This window comes from Acomys minous (genome assembly GCF_964271855.1).
Source record: "Acomys minous genome assembly, chromosome: 8".
NCBI classification, from domain to species: Eukaryota; Metazoa; Chordata; class Mammalia; order Rodentia; family Muridae; genus Acomys; species Acomys minous.
The window spans coordinates 103248891-103266754 of record NC_140489.1 but is presented as its reverse complement, the minus strand read 5'-3'; the positions used below and the strand labels follow the sequence as shown (position 1 = coordinate 103266754).

General features: G+C 41.9%; 2 protein-coding genes across 4 annotated transcripts in view; one reads left to right on the top strand and one right to left on the bottom strand.

Moving 5' to 3' along the window:
- The window catches only part of BABAM2 (BRISC and BRCA1 A complex member 2), a 383154-nt gene extending 382979 nt beyond the window's left edge, over positions 1 to 175 (bottom strand). The window contains exon 1 of the mRNA XM_084792766.1: positions 46 to 175. The gene's annotated coding sequence lies outside the window, so the exon portion shown is untranslated. The remainder of the gene's footprint in view (positions 1 to 45) is intronic.
- Positions 176 to 216: 41 nt separating this feature from the next.
- RBKS (ribokinase) overlaps positions 217 to 17864 on the top strand; it is an 80640-nt gene continuing 62992 nt past the window's right edge. For all 3 annotated transcript variants that reach the window (XM_084792770.1, XM_084792768.1, XM_084792769.1), the window contains exon 1: positions 217 to 359. In XM_084792770.1, the coding sequence (XP_084648896.1) occupies positions 268 to 359 (92 nt within the window). In that variant the 5' untranslated portion in view covers positions 217 to 267. The remainder of the gene's footprint in view (positions 360 to 17864) is intronic.

The window sequence follows — 17864 nt, the reverse complement described above, 5'->3', positions numbered from 1 at the left end:
CCGGAGCTCCCCGCCTCTAGCTTGGCGAGCCACGCGGACGCTTACCGCGGCGGCTCGTCCCTGTGCCGTGAGGCGGGACACGAACACGGGTCCTGGAGGAACCGGGACGAGCCGGAGGCCCGGGGCGGTTCTGGCATTAGGGTGGGCGACCCGCACCGGCGTGTGGAACGCCCGCGTCGCTAGGGAGGACTGAGCGGCGTCTCTGGTTACGGGGTCGGGCAAAGGGCAAAGGGCAGCGTCCGGGTGGAGGTAGAGCAAGGATTAGTAATGGCGGCGTCTGGGGAGCCCCGGAAGCCCTGGCAGGAGGAGGTGGCGGCAGCGGTGGTGGTGGTGGGTTCCTGCATGACCGACCTGGTCAGGTTAGTGCGGGGCCGCAGCGCAGGATCTCGGGTCTGTGGGTGCCCGGGCCTCGGATCTGTGGGCGACCCACCACGGAGCTTTGCTGTAAGCTTCAGATTTCCACAGCGCGACTTGGAAGAGGCAGAAAACGAGTGTGTGGAGGCCAAGGACAGGGGAAGGGTTGGGGTTTCTCCGAATGAAAGCTTTGATACTTCTGAACACGCACACGGGCGCCCCCAAACACCTACACCTGTTTCTTTGGCCAGGCTGCCCCTTTAACTTCGGTTTGTTGTGAGCACAGCAGGCATCCAGAACCAATTAGGTATTACTGGATTGGACACGTGTGAAATAAGGCAAAAAGACGCTCACCTTTTCACTCGGTCGTTTGTTGGCATTCCTGCAGTGTTTCAGATTTACAGTTTACTTTTATGTATAAATGTAACCATGGGTCAACCTTGAGGCAAACCCAAGAGTGAGTTAAAAACAAACAAACAAACAAACAAACATAAGAATTACAACCACTAAAAAACTGATCAAATGGTGATGAAAAATTATGCAAAATGAAATTAGTTGAGTTAGGACAGAGAGACTGAGATTATAGGAGAGATCCTTCTAATTTGTCATCTTTTGATTGTTTTTATAAAAACAGCCTTTTTGCGTAAAAGTAATATAATATGTGGCAGATTCAGATATTCAAAAAATTCAAAACATTCTAATTCTATTTATGTTAATGATCATAGTTCTGATTTAATGCAACATAATGTTTAAAACAGTTAGGTCTGCTACGATTAAGACCTCATCCTTCCCTAAACCTGTATCCAAAAGGTAACAAAACAAGCTGGGCACAGTGGTGCACACCTGTAATCCCAGCGCTCCTGGAGGCAGAGGCAGGCGGATCTCTATGAGTTCAAAGCCTTAGAGTAACCAAAGCAACCAAATCCTTGCACCAAACTATATCTACTTTTAAAACGGCTCCAGGGTTTTCATATATCCAACTTAATCATGTTTAAAATATTTATAAATTGTTGTCAAGGTCATAAAGATGACTTATGGGATAAAGTCATAAGTCTGATGACCCTGGAGCCCACTGCGGTGAAAGGACAAAAACTGACTCCTGCAAGTTCCCTGACTTCTTCCACTTGTGTGACACGCACGTATGCGATAGATAGAGAGAGAGATAGGATAAATAAGTATATGTTATCAAATTACCAAACAACATGAAAAGGAGACTGGGAGAGGCAAATGTGATTGACAAAAACCTCAGACAGTAATTTGCAGGCACTGGAGAGATGGTTCGACAGCTAAGGGCACTGGTCCCAACCACCTATAACCCCAGCTCCAGGGGATCCCACATTTCTAAGGGCACTGCTTCCTACATACATAGAGTTAAGAACTAAAGAAATCATTTGATAAAACTGTAGCAATAACAAAACTACAAATAATTAAACTTTACATAATTTTGTGTGAGATGCTGGAAATTGACCTCGGGTGCCTTGCATGCCAAGTGAGCCCTTTACCATCAACCTACACTCTTAATCTAGATTTCGAGACAGATTCTCACTAAGTTCCCCATGCTGAACTTGTTTGATGTAACTCAGGGACTCGACCTTGCTACCCTGCTGCAGCTGGGATTACAGGCCCACAGCAGCAAGTCTATTGTGTTGTTTTTCCAGACAGGGTTTCTCTGTGTAACCCTGGCTGTCCTAGAGCGCATTCTGTAGAACAGGCTGGCCTTTAACTTAAAAGATCCGCCTGCTTCTGCCTCCTGAGTGCCTCCACCGCCTGGCGTCTCTAAATTTTAAATTGTACTTCAGCAGAAAAGTCAGCATACCTTCCTCTAAAGCTCCAGAGAGTAACTGTTTTACATTTGGTAGTCATATGTGGTCTGGGGCTCTTTTTTTTTTTTTAAGCAACCTTTTAGAAATGTGAAAAATCACTCCTGTCTCCCAAGTCATACAAACAGCCTGCAGCCAGACCTCTGTCTATAGAGCCCTGTGTGGAGTGTCAGCCTCCTAGACACTATCCTAACTGAGACTCCCAGTGGTGGGTCTTGAAGAGAAGATAAAATGTGGTGGTCATTATATTTTTCAAAAAAGGGGTGGGGGGAGTATGTTTAACTTTAGAAATAGTTCCATCAAAAGCATACAAAGTTTAGGGGTCGTTACTCAGTTGTAGGGTGCATGGTTGGCATGTGCGAAGGCCTGGGCGCCGTGCAGCACCTGTAAAGATTTGCCATCAGATTCTGCAGACAGCTTAGTGCCGCCTAAGGCCGTTATCCTTTAGACTCTAGGGTATGAGAGATAAGCAGTGCCGAGGACTAATTTTATGATATCAGGATTTAAAATCTTATTTCAGAGGTAGAGAAATTTTAGAGGCTATTGATCCTCGCCCTTCAGCTTATTTATAAATAAGCCAGGGACTAGAAATTTACAATATGGATAAATGTCCTAATTTCCCTTGCCATTCTCTTTGTAAAATACTTGAGTTTCACACAGATTTTTCTTAAAAAGTTTTCATGATCTTTTTCTGTTTTTGTTTTTAATGCCTACAAAATACCTAACTTATTCAGAACCTTGCATAAATTTGGGCCTGGCTCTGTCGGTTACCTGTGTCATAGTTGTGTTAGTTTCCTGTTCACTTGTTACAGTATTTTGTATCCTTTCGGCCTACAAAGCAAATACCTGAGACAGGGAGACTGAACCGTTCTTTAAAGCTGCCAGCACTTCGCTGAGCAGAGTCTGAACTGATTCTAATCTACTCGTAAACTAAACAAACTACTCTAAACCTTATAACACACATATATTCCAGACACTTGCCACTATGACCCCTGGGCCCGTCCTAGTCAAGTTCCCACCATCCTCCTCCAACTGCCCAGCTTTTCCTCTCCCCTCCAGGAAGTCCCGCCTTCCACTTCCTGTCCTTCTGCCCAGCTGATTGGCTAAACAGCGCTTTATTGACGGTTGATACATTCATTCAGTAGTCTTCCACATCCACCACCATAATACTCCCTTGCTGTATACAATGTGTTTGGAACTAGTGGAGATTAGAGTATGAACATCTTTTGAGAGCATTTTGCCCACACTGTATATTAGCATCAAATAACCATACAGTATCACTTAGGGAACCTCTGGATTTTTGCAGTCCATCCTCGCTCACGTTTACAGGTGAGGTGACCAGGAGCTTGAATAGCTCACCCCTGGTCACAGAGCCAGTTAGAGGCATAATGCAGCCTGGAGCTCAGGTCTCCCAGACTTACCTTTCCTTCCTGTTATTCTGCCTCTTACAAAAACAATAATCCTGCCTTTTTGTATAAAGCCCATGTGGAAACTTACAGTCTCTGTATTCACTGTTTATCTTCAACACTGATAAAAAATAATAGCAAGATCTTCAGATGTAAAAATAGAATCTTCATTACTCTCGTTTTATTCCTGTGTTTAACTCTAGCCAGCCTAGATATCATGCGTGTGCTATAGAATCACTTATTTCTAAATCTGCTTCACTAAGCCTTTTTGGAAGGCATCCAAGTCCAACAAACTTTGTATGTTACTGTGTGCCAGACACTACTAATTCAATCAATGAGCAATTTTTTTTCACTTTTAATTTTAGTTCTCTATGTGTAGTAAGCTCTATGTAGTAATAATTTTAAAAACTCATTAGCTCATCCTTCTAAGACTTTTTAACACCCATGTGTATTTACCATTGTCCTTTCTTCTTGGACGCAATTGTCTAAGGGCTCATGTGTGTCAGGCCTGAAGGCGCACGCCTGTGAGCCAGCACTTGGGAGTGGGAGCACAAGAATCAGGGCATGAAAGTCATCCTCAGCCACACCTGGACTGAAGGCCGCTGGGGCTACAGGAAACCCTGTCCTTAAACAAGGCTTCATGTTACAGAGGAAAAGGAATCACGGTTCTGTGAAAATACATGGTCATTTTTCATATGTTCAGCTTATAAACTTCGTTAATAATACTGTAAGTCCCTATTTCTTACATGTATTACCCATTCTTTTTAGTCATTCAACTAATTTTTACTAGATTTACACTATGCACCGTTTCTTCTCCAGGTAGAAAAAATACACAGACAAAAATGTCTGCTTTATAAAGCTACAGAAGGAGAGACAGCATCAATAAAAATAAACGAATGGCGTGATATGCTAGGCTAAATGCTAGAGAAGAAAATCACAAAAGGGAAGACAGGAGCCCCAGCCGAAGAAAGCTTCACTTTGAAGTGTGATTTTACATAAATACCTGAAGTAGAAAAGAAGCGAGCCATACATGAACTGACCAACACTCCAGGCAAAGGGAGTGGCATATGCAAAGGCCCTGAATGGTTAACAAGGAGTCTGGTATTTCTGAAGGAAAAAACAATTGGGAACTAGGGGGTCCACAGTGAGTCATTAAAGAACATTGGTTCATACTGGGAAGATAAAAAGCCATTGGATTTGAGTGGAAGAGTAGCATAATTTGACTTGGACTATAATAGGGTCACTGGGGACTGAGGACAAGAGTGAAGGTGAAGTTAAACAGATTCAAAGTTAATCTCACTAACCTAAGTCAGCCTAGGAGCACTGTGAGTGGGGAGCAGCAGGTATTTTTACTGTATTTGGAACAGGTGGAACTAAAAAGAGTTGTTGAGGGTAACAGAGCAGAGATGACTCCAAGTTGTGTGGCTCTGCAGCTGCAAGGGGGCAACTGACCTTTGCGGAGAAGCGGGAAGAGTGTGTCAGGGACTCAGGCTTGATGTGTGAGGGCTGGCGTACCCATTACACATCTGACCCATTAGATTGAGGGCTCAAGGGGCAGATACAGGAGTTTAGCGTTCAGAGAAGTCCAGTCTGGAGATACAAATCTATCAATGTGTCATTGCTGTATAAATAATACTTAAAGCTGGGAGGCGGGATGAGATCACTGAGCTCTGGACTCCAGGGGCACTTCACTACTTCTAGGATACATTTTATTTACTGCCTCCCTTTCAGCCTCTCTGCACCCCCCAAAACCTGCTCCAAGACAAGTTTGCTACACATTTCTGTAACACCTAGGATGTCTTCTTACATGCTGCCAATGAAAAGGGACGGCTTCAGACCAAAGGCTCAAACATGCAACTTTGATGCTTAGCAAATCAAAAATGCTTAATTCTCAAAAAGGCTTTAAGTAGATACTGGAATAAGTTAAGCAGTAAACATAGATTACTTTAAAATAAAATTTTTTAATTAAAAATTAAAAAAAAAAAAAACAACCTGAGGCTGGAGAGAAGACCCAGGAGTGAAAGTACATACTGCTCTTGCCTAGGACCCAAGTTCAGGTCCCAGCGACCACATTAAGTGGCTTACAAACCACCTGCATCTCCACCTTCAGAGGATCCAACTCCCTCTTCTAGCCACCAAGGCCAGTGCACAAACCCAGATATACAAATATATCCAATTTTTTTTTTAAAAATGTAATGGGCTAAAGAGATGACTCAGCAATTAAGAGCACATTTTTGCAGAGGGCCCAGGACTCAGTTCCCAGCACCCACAGGACAGCTCACGGTCTCCCGCATCTCCAGGCGCAGGGGTCCAGTGCCCTCTTCTGCCCTCCACTGGCACCAAACATACACTAGATACACATATATATACTCAGACAAACTTATAAAGCAGCTCTCTGCTGCCCTGCCCTCCTGGTGCTGTCACAGCAAGCCCGTAAAATGCTTCTGGGAAAGTGAGGGGAAAGCCAACAGAAATCTCCTTTTGATGCCAACTTAGTAGTCTGTGTTGGACTAAAGCATATTACCATGTTTAGATCAGGAAAATGTCTTACAGGTCATGTTTTCAGTAAAGGAAAAATTAAAGGAACGTTAGTCCTAAATTATCTGACAATCCCCAACATTTGAGGGATATAATGCCATTCTTCATGATCTCTTTTAATCTTAAATTTTTGCTTTTAAGTTACATGTCATATTTTTAAATCAGTATTTTTAAATATGTTCCTGTCACTTATATTCTGTAATGCCAAGAGAAATCATCCATGAGAAATTTGCTAATTTTGATACCTCCAGTGAAAGGAGATGCTTAAAAAAGTAAATTCCAAGTGACAAGAAAGAAGCTGGGTGTGATAGCGCACACCTGTGATCCCAGCGCTTGAGAGGTGGAGGCAGGGACATCTGGAGTTCAGCGCAGCCTTGATCTTGTAGAGAGTTCAAGGCCTGCTAGGGCTCTATGAGACCCTATCTCAAAAAAGGAAAGAGAGGAGCAAGAGGGGAGGGAAAGTGTGCTGTTTCTAAACTATCCATCCGCCATCCCCTGCCAGCTCTTCTGTGCCTTGGGGAGAACAAAGGTGAGCTCACGTGGATGTTGCACACTGTTTTGATGATTTGTATAACACATTAAAGCAGTGAGCGTATGCTAGACACTTGGGACACTGCATCTGGTAAAGCCTGGTCCAAAGTCTGGAGCAAGTACCTACAGCTCCTCCCGAAGCACAGAGAAAGCTTCCAAAAGGAGAAAGATGCTCAGGATAGAGACTCCCAAAAGTGATCTGAGGTGTTCTAGAACAGTCCTTCCATGCTCAGTCAAGGTTGCCATATTGAATATAATTTTAATCTCCACTTTGATGGCCTTGGAGGACAAGATTTCTTCGTCATAGATCTCTGAGATCTCATGTCTTCACGTGAGCTTTCAAACATTCCAGTGTCTCGGCCTTACTTCACAGTTACTGTGACGGGCTGGACTTGAAACATGTCATGTACAGCTGCAAAAGCCAACTACAAATTAGCTTTGTACATGGTTGGCTTGTTGTCTAAATAAAACTTGAGGGTTTTGTTTGTTTTTGTTTTAGATATGGGGTTTTTTTGTTTGGAATATTTTGTTTTAGTTTGGTTTTTGGTTTGTTTCCAAAATCCATCACATCTTAGGTACTGGCTTTTCCTTTTGTGCTTGCAAAGAAAATATTAAGAGACAATCTGTAATATTACACAAAGTAATTTTCACAATAGAGATGTGTGTGTTTTCTGTTTGAGATATTTAGACTCTATAGCTAGATTGAGTCTTAAAAATAAAGTATAGTGGCCAGACTACTCAAAAAGTAATAAGCCTCTGGAATGTAAATAGGTCCAAGTGTCCTTAACTGTGCTTGTGGCTGCCTGAGTCATACCAGCTGTGCTTTAAACCCCGACCCCAAGCTGGGCGTGGCACACACTTGTTATCCCACCACTCGGGAAGCAGGGACAGAAGAGTCAGGGATGGAGCATCATCCTTGGCCACACAGGGAGTGTGAGGCCTACCTAGACTAAGTGAGACACTGTCTCAAAAAATTTAAATAAGTGAATCAATCCTAGTTTTGTCATTTTTTGAGCAACTATGAGTATGGTTTTTTAATGCCTATAATTCTTATTAGTGAAAGAAAATGAAAACTTTTTTTCATGGTATTTTTGTAATGATTACTCAAATTGATGTTCATTAAAAAAGCATTTGGTGCAGTACTTACTATATGATAACCATTCAGGAAATTGGTTGCAATTAATGTATTGCTTCAACAAAAGTTTGTTAAGGCAGGGTGTATATCGAACGATCTTAGCTGGTAGTGATACGGAAGTGAGTGTGGCACATGGCATGAAAGAAACTTCATAGATGCGATCAGACGCAAGGCACCTAACCCACCCTGCGCTGTTGCATTAAAGATTCTGGGGGAGGCTATAGTGAGCTGAATTTGAAAGGATGTGAATGTCTTAGCAGAAGTAAGGAAGCAGGGGAAAGGACTTTCAAGCATAGATAATAAGCTGTGCAAAAGATTTAAAATACAAATAAAATTGTAAGAATGATTACTGTTAGGAGACGGGAGTAGACGCTGCGTCCAGGACATGAGTTGATAAAGTCAAAGCAGCAGTGAGATGGAACAAACTTCAGGTCTTTACAAGTGTAGGCCTGCTTCTCCCGGTGCTCTGTTATCATTGCTGCTTAGACATTGGTCTGTATAACAACAGCAGAAAGACTGTAGCATTAGCATTGAAAGATTTGACTTAAATTTAGTTCATCCCCTTGTTGACAACTATGGGATTTTTGATAAGCAAATAATTTTCCAAATTCTTAACTTTCTCCCTTAAAACAGAGGTGATGATAATGCTTATAGACTCTACCTTGCAAATATTTAATGTTAACTTTGGATATAATCAGTTCTCAATTATTCATACTACCTGCCCAACCAGCTTACAAATATATTGTTAAGTTCAAATATAATATAATCAGTTGTTTACTACTCATAATGATGGAAAACATGATCACTCAAAACCAGAAATAGTAGATAAATGAAAATCAATAATTCTAAAATTCACTATTTTTCTCATGATTTGTCCTTCTAATTATATTTTGTTACAGATGAAATTAAAAATCCACTTTTATTGCTTTAAACTACACCAGCAGATGGCAGGAAGATGTAGCCCAGATAATTATAATATGGTGACAGAAGTCACTTTGGAATTTAAATTTTTACTATAATTAATTGGCAAAATAGAAAATAAAGCATTGGTTCTGTAGTTACTTGTCACTGTCGTATGTTTTAGTGTCTGTTAACTGTATGTTATCAGGTTTCATTATGACCTTTCCATATGTGCATATGTTGTGCTTAGATCATATTAACCCCTTTGCTGTCCTCCCTACCACTGTCTCCTTCCATCCCTAGTAGTCTTCTTTTCACCTTCATGTCCCCCACCCCAATTCAACACAGGACAGGAAACAAAGGACATTAGTCTTTTTGAGACTGGCTTATTTTACTTAACTTGACAATTTCCAGCCCCATTCATTTTCCTAATAATGACTAATTTCATTATTTGGGGCTGAACAAAACTTTTATGTGTATATATGTGTCACGTTATATTAGCCCATTCTTGTACTGGCAGGCACCTAGGTGACACCCTCAGCTGGCACTTGTAAGCAGCACAGCAGTTAGCATCTGTAATCTCGATGGTAAGCTGGCTTGACTCTGAGGATGTACATAGAAGTGTCACAGTCGTTTATATGGTTATATATGATCATATATATATAACAGGATGTAAGTTGTTACATATAAGTATATAAATTGTCATATATAAATAAATTTGTCTTGTATTCAATGAATTTAGAAGTAACATCATTAACTTTGCTTTTTGTGAGATACTTGTGTCTTGCCAATCTCCTCTCTGTTTTCTCTGCATCCTAGCTTCTTACAGTGTAGGACCTCATGGAAGCCTTTGGCCATCTGTAGCTGTCAGATCCTTACTTCCTGACTCCCAGATACACATTTGTTTCCGTTGCTCTCTTCCTCCTACAGCACCTAGTTATAAAATTGGTCCATTCCCTACCTCTGTATTTGAGCTCTATTATTTCTCCAGGACTGTTCTTGGATAAGGGGTGGAGGAAGGTAATGTGCTCTCTCTCTCTCTCTCTCTCTCTCTCTCTCTCTCATACACACACACATCTGAATGCCAAAATAATTGTTGATACTGGGGAGTATAATTGTTGATTTGGGGGAGCATTTTTTATTTTTAGGAACATTTATATCTTGAGCTCTGTGCCTCTCCCAGCACACTATATATTCAGGATGTCCTTCTTGTCCCCATTATTCTGATCATTAATTCTGAACTGAGATTAAAAGGCCCCATCTCATAACTACTGTTCCATCTTGGATTTTTCATAACTGGCTTGCTTTTCTCCGTGGACCACTGCCCTGTAGACTTCCTCCTGCCTTCCACGCTGTACAGTGGCATCTGTCATCCAAACTTTCACTATAAGTTTACTTTAAGGTGGAAACTATTTACCCCAAATACTCCTCGCTGTTTTGTGATAACCGCTACCAAAGTTACCCCCCAGCATCAATAAGTAGAAAACAATAAGTAGTAAAAGCAGGCAACACACGAGACTGAAACAAACACCGTTCGTCCTGGGAGCGCACTCCTGACTCCAGCATAGAGAGAAAACTGACAGAATACATAATACAACAATACCAGAGAGGTAATGGGGAGCCTACGAGAGCTAGACTCTATGGGAAAGTCCACTGGGAAAGGAAGGAGCTAATAAAAATGTTTCTTGGGATCTATTACAGACACTAAATGGATGTGTGGAGAGAGAAACTCAACAAAGCCAGCAACTCCTGGACTGCTACAAAGTGATCAGTTTCCAGAAATTATACAAGGGTGGGAGACTATAGAATTCTATCCCGCCAGAAGCATTGTTGACCCTTTGGAACAGTCACTGAGATCCCAGGACCACAACCTAGTCAAAGGGGCAGATCCTCTCCAGTAAAGTCTACTCTTAAGCCATCCTAACAGAGCTCAGCGGCACCCCTTAAAAGGATGGTGCTCATCCACAATTCACTCCCAAAACAGTCAAATGCCCTTTGGAGAAAAAAGTTAATTAAGAAAAACTGTAATATCTGTAAAACTTTGCATCTAATCAAAGATCATTAGACTTTTGAAAAACCAAGTAACTGTGATCCATGACCAAGATGGGGAAAGGGCAAGGGAAAGGCAACAGTGACAGCAATACTGGAGTTGGCACAGATGTTAAAACAGTCGTAAATGTGCTCAATAATCCAAAGGAAAGTGTGAGCCTGGGTAGATGGGAAAGGCACAGAGCCGCTTGTGCCTGGGACACAACAGTTTCAGTGTGGTCATGGTCTAAAAAAGAAAATGAGACATGCAGAAAATATTTGAAAAATAATAGTGAACATTCTGCCAGCTGTATACATGTGTGTTCAGGTGTGTGAACCTGGGTGTGGGAATTTAGAGGCCAAATAAGACCTACTTTGCATCGTACAGCCTTGAGATGGGGTCTTTCACTGAACACTTTTCAGCGAGGCTGACTGGCCAGTGAGTTCTCGGGATCTGCCTGTCTGCTCACACACACAACCCAGTGCTAGGGTCACAGACAAAAACAGACTACTTTTTTTGTGTAGGTGCTGAGGTTTCAAACTTGGGTCTTCCTACTTCTGAGCCACTTTGGCAACTCCTGAAATGAAACCTTAAGTCCTTGAAAAACAAACTATTGACATGGACTTCTGTGTCTGTCTTAGAATCAGAGGCCAAATATGTTGGCACATAGCATAATCCCAACACTCAGTAGAGGTGGGAGGGTCACAGGCCAAACCACAGAGTGAGTTGGAAGCCAGACCTTGAGCTACAGGGTGAGACTTTGTATAAAACATCAAAGAAATTATTCATATCCATATTCATTCATACATGAAGCATTCCTTTGACATCATACTCATTATGTATTCATTACCTGACCACTAATCACTTAGTGTCATCCTTTTTTAGCAAACTATCATTGCATGAAAGTGCTTGTATTCAGCCAACACTTATGCACTAATGCAAAAATGGTGGTGGTGGCAATTTTATTGCAGAATTCTGTTTTGATTGTTCTATTTCAGCATTGTTAATTGATAGTCTCTTACTGTGCCTAATTTATAAGTCAAACTTTATAACAAGTATCCATTATTATTAAAAAGCTTAGCATGTGTGTGTCGGGTCTGGTGCTAGTCATGGTTGCATGCATCAGTAGGGCCAGGGATGTCTTAGGACCACTTACTTCTGGAGATGGCTCAGTGCTTAGAGAGACAACTGCTCTTACAGATGCCCTGAGTTCCGTGCCCAGCACCCACCTTAGGCAGCTCACAACCTACTGCAACTCCAGCTCCAGGACATTCTAAGCTCTTCTGACCTTAGTGGGCACCACCACTCATGTAGCCACACACAGGCACACACACACACACAGACATAGTTAAAAAGTAAGACTAAGAAAACAAAAGTGGCCTGGAGATGTGGCTCAGCAGTTAAAAGCACTGGCTGCTCTTCCAAATGACCCAGGTTCAAATTCCAGCACCCACATGAGAGTTCACAACTGTTTGTAGTTCCAGTTCCAAGAGATCTGACACCCTCACACAGACACACATGGAGGCAGAACACCAATGTAAACAAAATAAAATAATAAAAAGAAAGAAAGATGCACTGAGTACAGGACATAGCCTACTGAGAACTCTAAGCAATCCTGCTCCACAGTGTCACTTAAGAGTGTTTGTTTGTTTGTTTGTTTTGTTTTGGGGTTTTTTGGGGTTTTTTTGGTTTTTGTTTTTGTTTTGGTTTTGGTTTTGGTTTTGGTTTTTTGGAGACAGGATTTCTCTGTAGCCTTGGCTGTCCTGGACTCACTTTGTAGACCAGCCTGGCCTCAAACTCACACAGATCTGCCTTCCTCTGCCTCCTCAGGTGCTGGGATTACAGGTGTGGTGGCAGGAAAGTGTGTGTGTGTGTGTGTGTGTGTGTGTGTGTGTGTGTTTTAAAGAAGAAGAAAGGGAGAGAGAGAGAAAGAGAGAGAGAGAGAGAGGGAGAGAGAGAGAGAGAGAGCGCTTATTCCCCATAAGGAGAGGGTACCATGTTCAAACCTCTCTGAGCCTGTCATCATAGCACACACCTGTAATCCCAGCCAGCACTCAGGAAACAGAGTCAGGAGCATCGCTGCAAGTTCAAGACCAGCCTGCCTTGGCGTAGTGAAATTCAGGTCAGCCAAGGCTAAACAGTAAGACCCTATCTCAAAAAAAGAAAAAGCAAAAATGGATCGGGAAGACATCTCATCCAGAAATTAGTGTTTCTTGTCAGAAGGACTAATACTTAATAAAAATTATAATTAGATGGGGATAACATGGTAACATGATTTAAGGTAATGTGCCCTTCAATTGTAAGGGAACATGAGAAGGTAACATATGATCAGATCTCTTGGGTAGCATGAGGAGGTAACATGTGACCAGAGATTCATGAATGAAATGAGATTTGTCAAATGGTGACTTGGGAGAAAACAATAACACACTTTTCTTTATTCTTGCTGATCGCCTATAACCAATTAAGCAAAATGAAGTCAAACATGTGACACTTAACTATTGCCCTCCTCTACTTAGGACATTACTGACTCTGAACTTCAGGGTGGCTACATCTTAAGACAAAATGACATCTTAGTTTGGAAAAGATAAGGGTTAAACAAACTCTTGTCAGAAGCAGTTAGCCACAATGCATAATTGATATTTTATTGTTTTTAAGAATCATATGTCTTCAAGTTTAGATTAGAAAGAATGCATTTTGGTTTGTTTGTTTTAAACAGCCTCTCTCTCTGTACCTTCCTGGAATTAGCTGTGTAGATCAGGCTGGCTTTAAACTCACAGCGATCCACCTGTCGCTACCTTCTGAGTGCTGGGATTAAAGATATGCACCAACATGCCCAGCAGAATGCAATTCTAATTATCATATTAAGGTCTTTTAGCATAAAGAGAAATACATGTTACTAATTTTATTGTTAAATTATAAATAAATATACATGTTTATGCATTACAGTGTAATGATTCAATACATATGTTTATTTTGTAGTTATCAGAATATTAGCGAATCTGTTACCTCATATTTTATGGTGAATATTCAACATCTAACTATTTTAGAGTATACAATATATTTATTTTCACTGTCATCGCCATATTATAGACAGAACATAGGCAATTATTCCCCCTATCTAGTTGTGGCTTTGTAACCAGTTACTCCTCCCACCTCTCCCCTCTGACCTCTGGTAACTTCCTCTCTACTTCTATGAGTTCAACGCTGGGGCTCCACAAATAAATGAGATCATATGATATTGATCACTCTATTCCTGGCTTTTTTCACTTAACATAATGCCCTCTAAGTTCACTCATGTTTTTGTAAGTGACAACTTGATTTTGAAATTACACTTAACCTTTTAAATGTGACATACACAAATGCTGAGGAGAACAGAAATGGTTGAAAAATACAGGCAGCAAGAATAATTAGTATGAATTTTAATTAGGTATTAACTAATGTACAATCTCTTATCATAAAAGCTTATAATATGTCAAAAGCTTGCAACCAGAAGAAGGAGTCAATGCAAAAGCCAAAAAGCAACATGTTTATTGTTTTTTGCTTAGGCAAGCATTAGTGTGACTTCTTTGGTTGAAAGACTTGTCATCTCCCAATCACCAGGTCATCCCTTCCTTTGGTTGAAATAATCTCTTGAGAACCTGTAACAACTACCTCATTGTCAAGAAGTTAAAAGCAATTGATAAGTTGTTCTGGTAACACCTGTCAGTGAATTCACTGTGAGCACAAAACCCTGGCATTTCAGGAGTTGACAAGTATTATTAAACTGTTTTGCAAGAGAAGGAGCTGGTTCAAAGAGGGGAGAGCTGTCAAGATAATGAAATCAGTCAGTGGGTCGGTCCTCCTGCTTCAAACCCCAGATTCTAACCGAGAGGCTTCTTGTGGCGGGGACAACTTCAGGGCTGTCTATGAGCACGTGTGCAATGTTCCTTTCTGCCCAATTCAAATTCAAAAATGCAACATTTTGCAAGCTATGAATTTGTTCTCCGTTTAAATGTGTGTTACGCGTGATTTTGTCGGTTGGGATTTTCTTTCAGTCAAAAGTTTATACTGTTTTAGCTTGTGAATGTTAGCAACCGTGTTTCTCTTTGTCTTGGTCTCTCACCACGCACACCCTCACCGCCCCCGCTTGGAGCATTTTTACTTGTCTGTCTTTGGCAGCTTGCTAAGCCGCCTGTTTGAACTAAAGGGAGTGGGTGTGATGCCGCCATGATGGTTAGCCTTCAGTTTCAACCTGACCAGCTTAAGAGCAGCCCAGGGCATGAGTACTCACACCTTTGGGCGCATTTGGGAAAGTGTTTCCTGGGACAAGTAACTGGAGGAAGGAGACCTGCCCAGAATATCGGCCACGCCATCCCATGGGCTGGGGGCCTAGACTGAACAGAGGACAGTAGAAAGCCAGCTGCATGGCGCGGTCCCCCTTTCTCTGCTTCCACATGCGAACATATCTGCCCATGCGAGAGCACCTGTCTCACACTCCTGTAGCCATGTCTCCCTGCATGGGGGACTACTGTGCCCTCAGCATCAAACCGAATAAGGCCAGTATCCCCTAAGGTGCTTTTGCCGTCTATCTTATCACAAGGAGAAAAGCCAGAGAGCATCCTGCGTCCAGGGGTCGGGCTCTGTGGGGGTACTCTCTTAAATTTGGCATAACTTCTTGTTGAATTAGGAAAGCCTAATAATATTCAGAGTAAAGTAGGGTTTACAATTTAGGGATACTTCTGTTTATAACTAATGTTACCATTTCTCTTCTATTCTCTTTAAATTTATTTTTTAAGAGACGTTCAGATGCACAGTAAGCCATATTATCCTGGATTAAACAGGAGCAGAGCCCAGCATAAAGGCTTAAGAACACATACTCTATTCAGTACTATAATGGAATGTTGGAGACACAAAGGCCCCTGTGCCCACAGAGCAGTTGGGAACTAGGCATGTTAAACAGACAGGGGCCTCTTCTCAAAGGAGGAAATACATGGTTTCCACCCAAAAGGCCAGGAACGCATTTGGTTAACAACCTGGTGACCTTTTTGCTCTCTGCTATAGAGGCAGACCTCCCCGACCTGTGCTGCAGAGGCAGACCACACCCAAAATGGTTGCCCCAGTCTCTTCCCTCCTTAGACTGTTATCTATAGCTCCTAGTTAGTAGAACCCATCACTGGGAGCAGGTTCATTATGACCTGCTGAGTTCTATGCTATCTCAATCAGAAACCACATTAGATTCTAGGCCTGTCAGCTATAGACCCCACCTTCACATCACATGCACTTTTTTCTTTTGTATTTTTTATTATTTATTTTATTTTTGTATATATACAGTTATATTATTATACATATATACAATAGATTACCTATGGCAAGAAGAACCATCTGTCAGATATATTGAGCAAGAAGGCTGAAGAAGATGCTCCAACGTTATAGAGTTTTTGGGTGACTATTCAGGTAGAAAACTGTCTCTGTCATCTTTTCATTTGGAAAGCTACTAACCGGCACCCCCGGCATACTCAGATAATCAAATTTACTCCTTCTCAAGTCTCTGAGGGAGTTGAAGACCAGGTAGCTTAGTTTTACAATGAAGCTTAATTGTTTAGGGGTTAAACTGTTTTCAGGCCTAGATAGGTGTTCTAAGTTGATAATCACATGCACTTTTTAAAGCAGTTTCTAGGTCAGCATTTATCAACCTGTGGGTCGAGAACCCCTTGGGAGTTAAGTAACCCTTTCACAGGGTCACCTAAGACCATCTGCATATCAGATATTTACATTCCAATCCATAACAGTAGCAAAATTACAGTTCTGAAGTAGCAACAAAACAATTTTATGGTTTGGAGTCACACAACATGAAGAACTGTCACAGCCTTAGGAAGGCTGAGAACCATATTCTAAGTCACACTTTAAGCTTTCTTGTGTCCCTGGGTTAGAATGATTGTTGCCTGGAAACCTTTTCCCAAATTGTGCTGTGTTTTAAATATTCTGGCAATAACCTGCCTGGCATTAGACTCCGCAAATCTGATCCAGGCTGATGAAGTTGATCCAAACCAAGTTTTCATTGTCACCTCCTGCCATGTGGTCCGCTTCCCTGCCTGAGCACTGCAGGTTCCCCATCAATGAAGGAGTCAAGGGCAGGGGTGAGGGAGTTAGAGCACGTAAGACAGAGATCATAAAAAGATAATGGTGGGTATGGGTGCTTGCTGCCAACCCTGACGCCATGAGTTCAATCCTCAGGACCAACGTGTTAGAAAAAGAGAACAAACTCCTGCAAGTAGTCCTTTGACCTCCATGGGCTGTCCTGAAGGATCATAGCAAAGAAACAGAAGAGCTCTTGAGAGGAAATAATGCAGCACTAGACAGGTCTCCACTAGTCTGTGTCTGCAAGAAGCTTGTTGCTACCCAGAAAGAACAGGCAGCTAGAAAATAAGGCAGAAGGACAAATGAATCTGAGATGATGGCAAGTGGCATGCCATTACACAGTAGCAGAGTCTTACCATATATCCTCAGGTACCTAAGTATCCAATACACGACACGAAGGCCAGGCCTGATGGTACAGGCCTACAGCCCCAGCTACTAGAGCAGTGAAAGCAGGAGAGTTAGTTCAAGGACTGCCTGAACTATAGGACGAGATCACACTGCCTATGAATCTGGCCGAACATTTGCCTAGCATATGTGGGGCCTTGTGCCCAATCCTGTACTGAACACAGAAACTAGTAGGACATGAAATTTTTGTTCCCCACCTCTTCTGAGATAAGCACCTTTTTCGTTATTGTTTTTTGTTTTGTTTTTGAGACAGGGTTTCTCTGTGTAGCCCTGGCTGTCCTGGAACTCACTCTGTAGACCAGGTTGTCCTCCAACTCACAGAGATCATCCTGGCTCTGCCTCCCAAGTGCTGGGATTAAAGGTGTGTACCACCACGCTCAGCCATAAGAGCATTGTTTTGTGTATTGCCCTCTTGTATGCAACCTTAACAGTCACAGAACATGAAGCTGTTGCTGTCAACCATAGACTGCATGTGTGATGATAGATTCATAAGATAGTCCTAAGGACACCGCCATCTTGGTTAGTATCAGTATATGCTGATATTTTGACAAACAACAAAATTACTCATTTCCCAGAAAGTATACTTGCCATTAAGCAATGCACACCTGCACACTTGCCTTTTTCTCTTT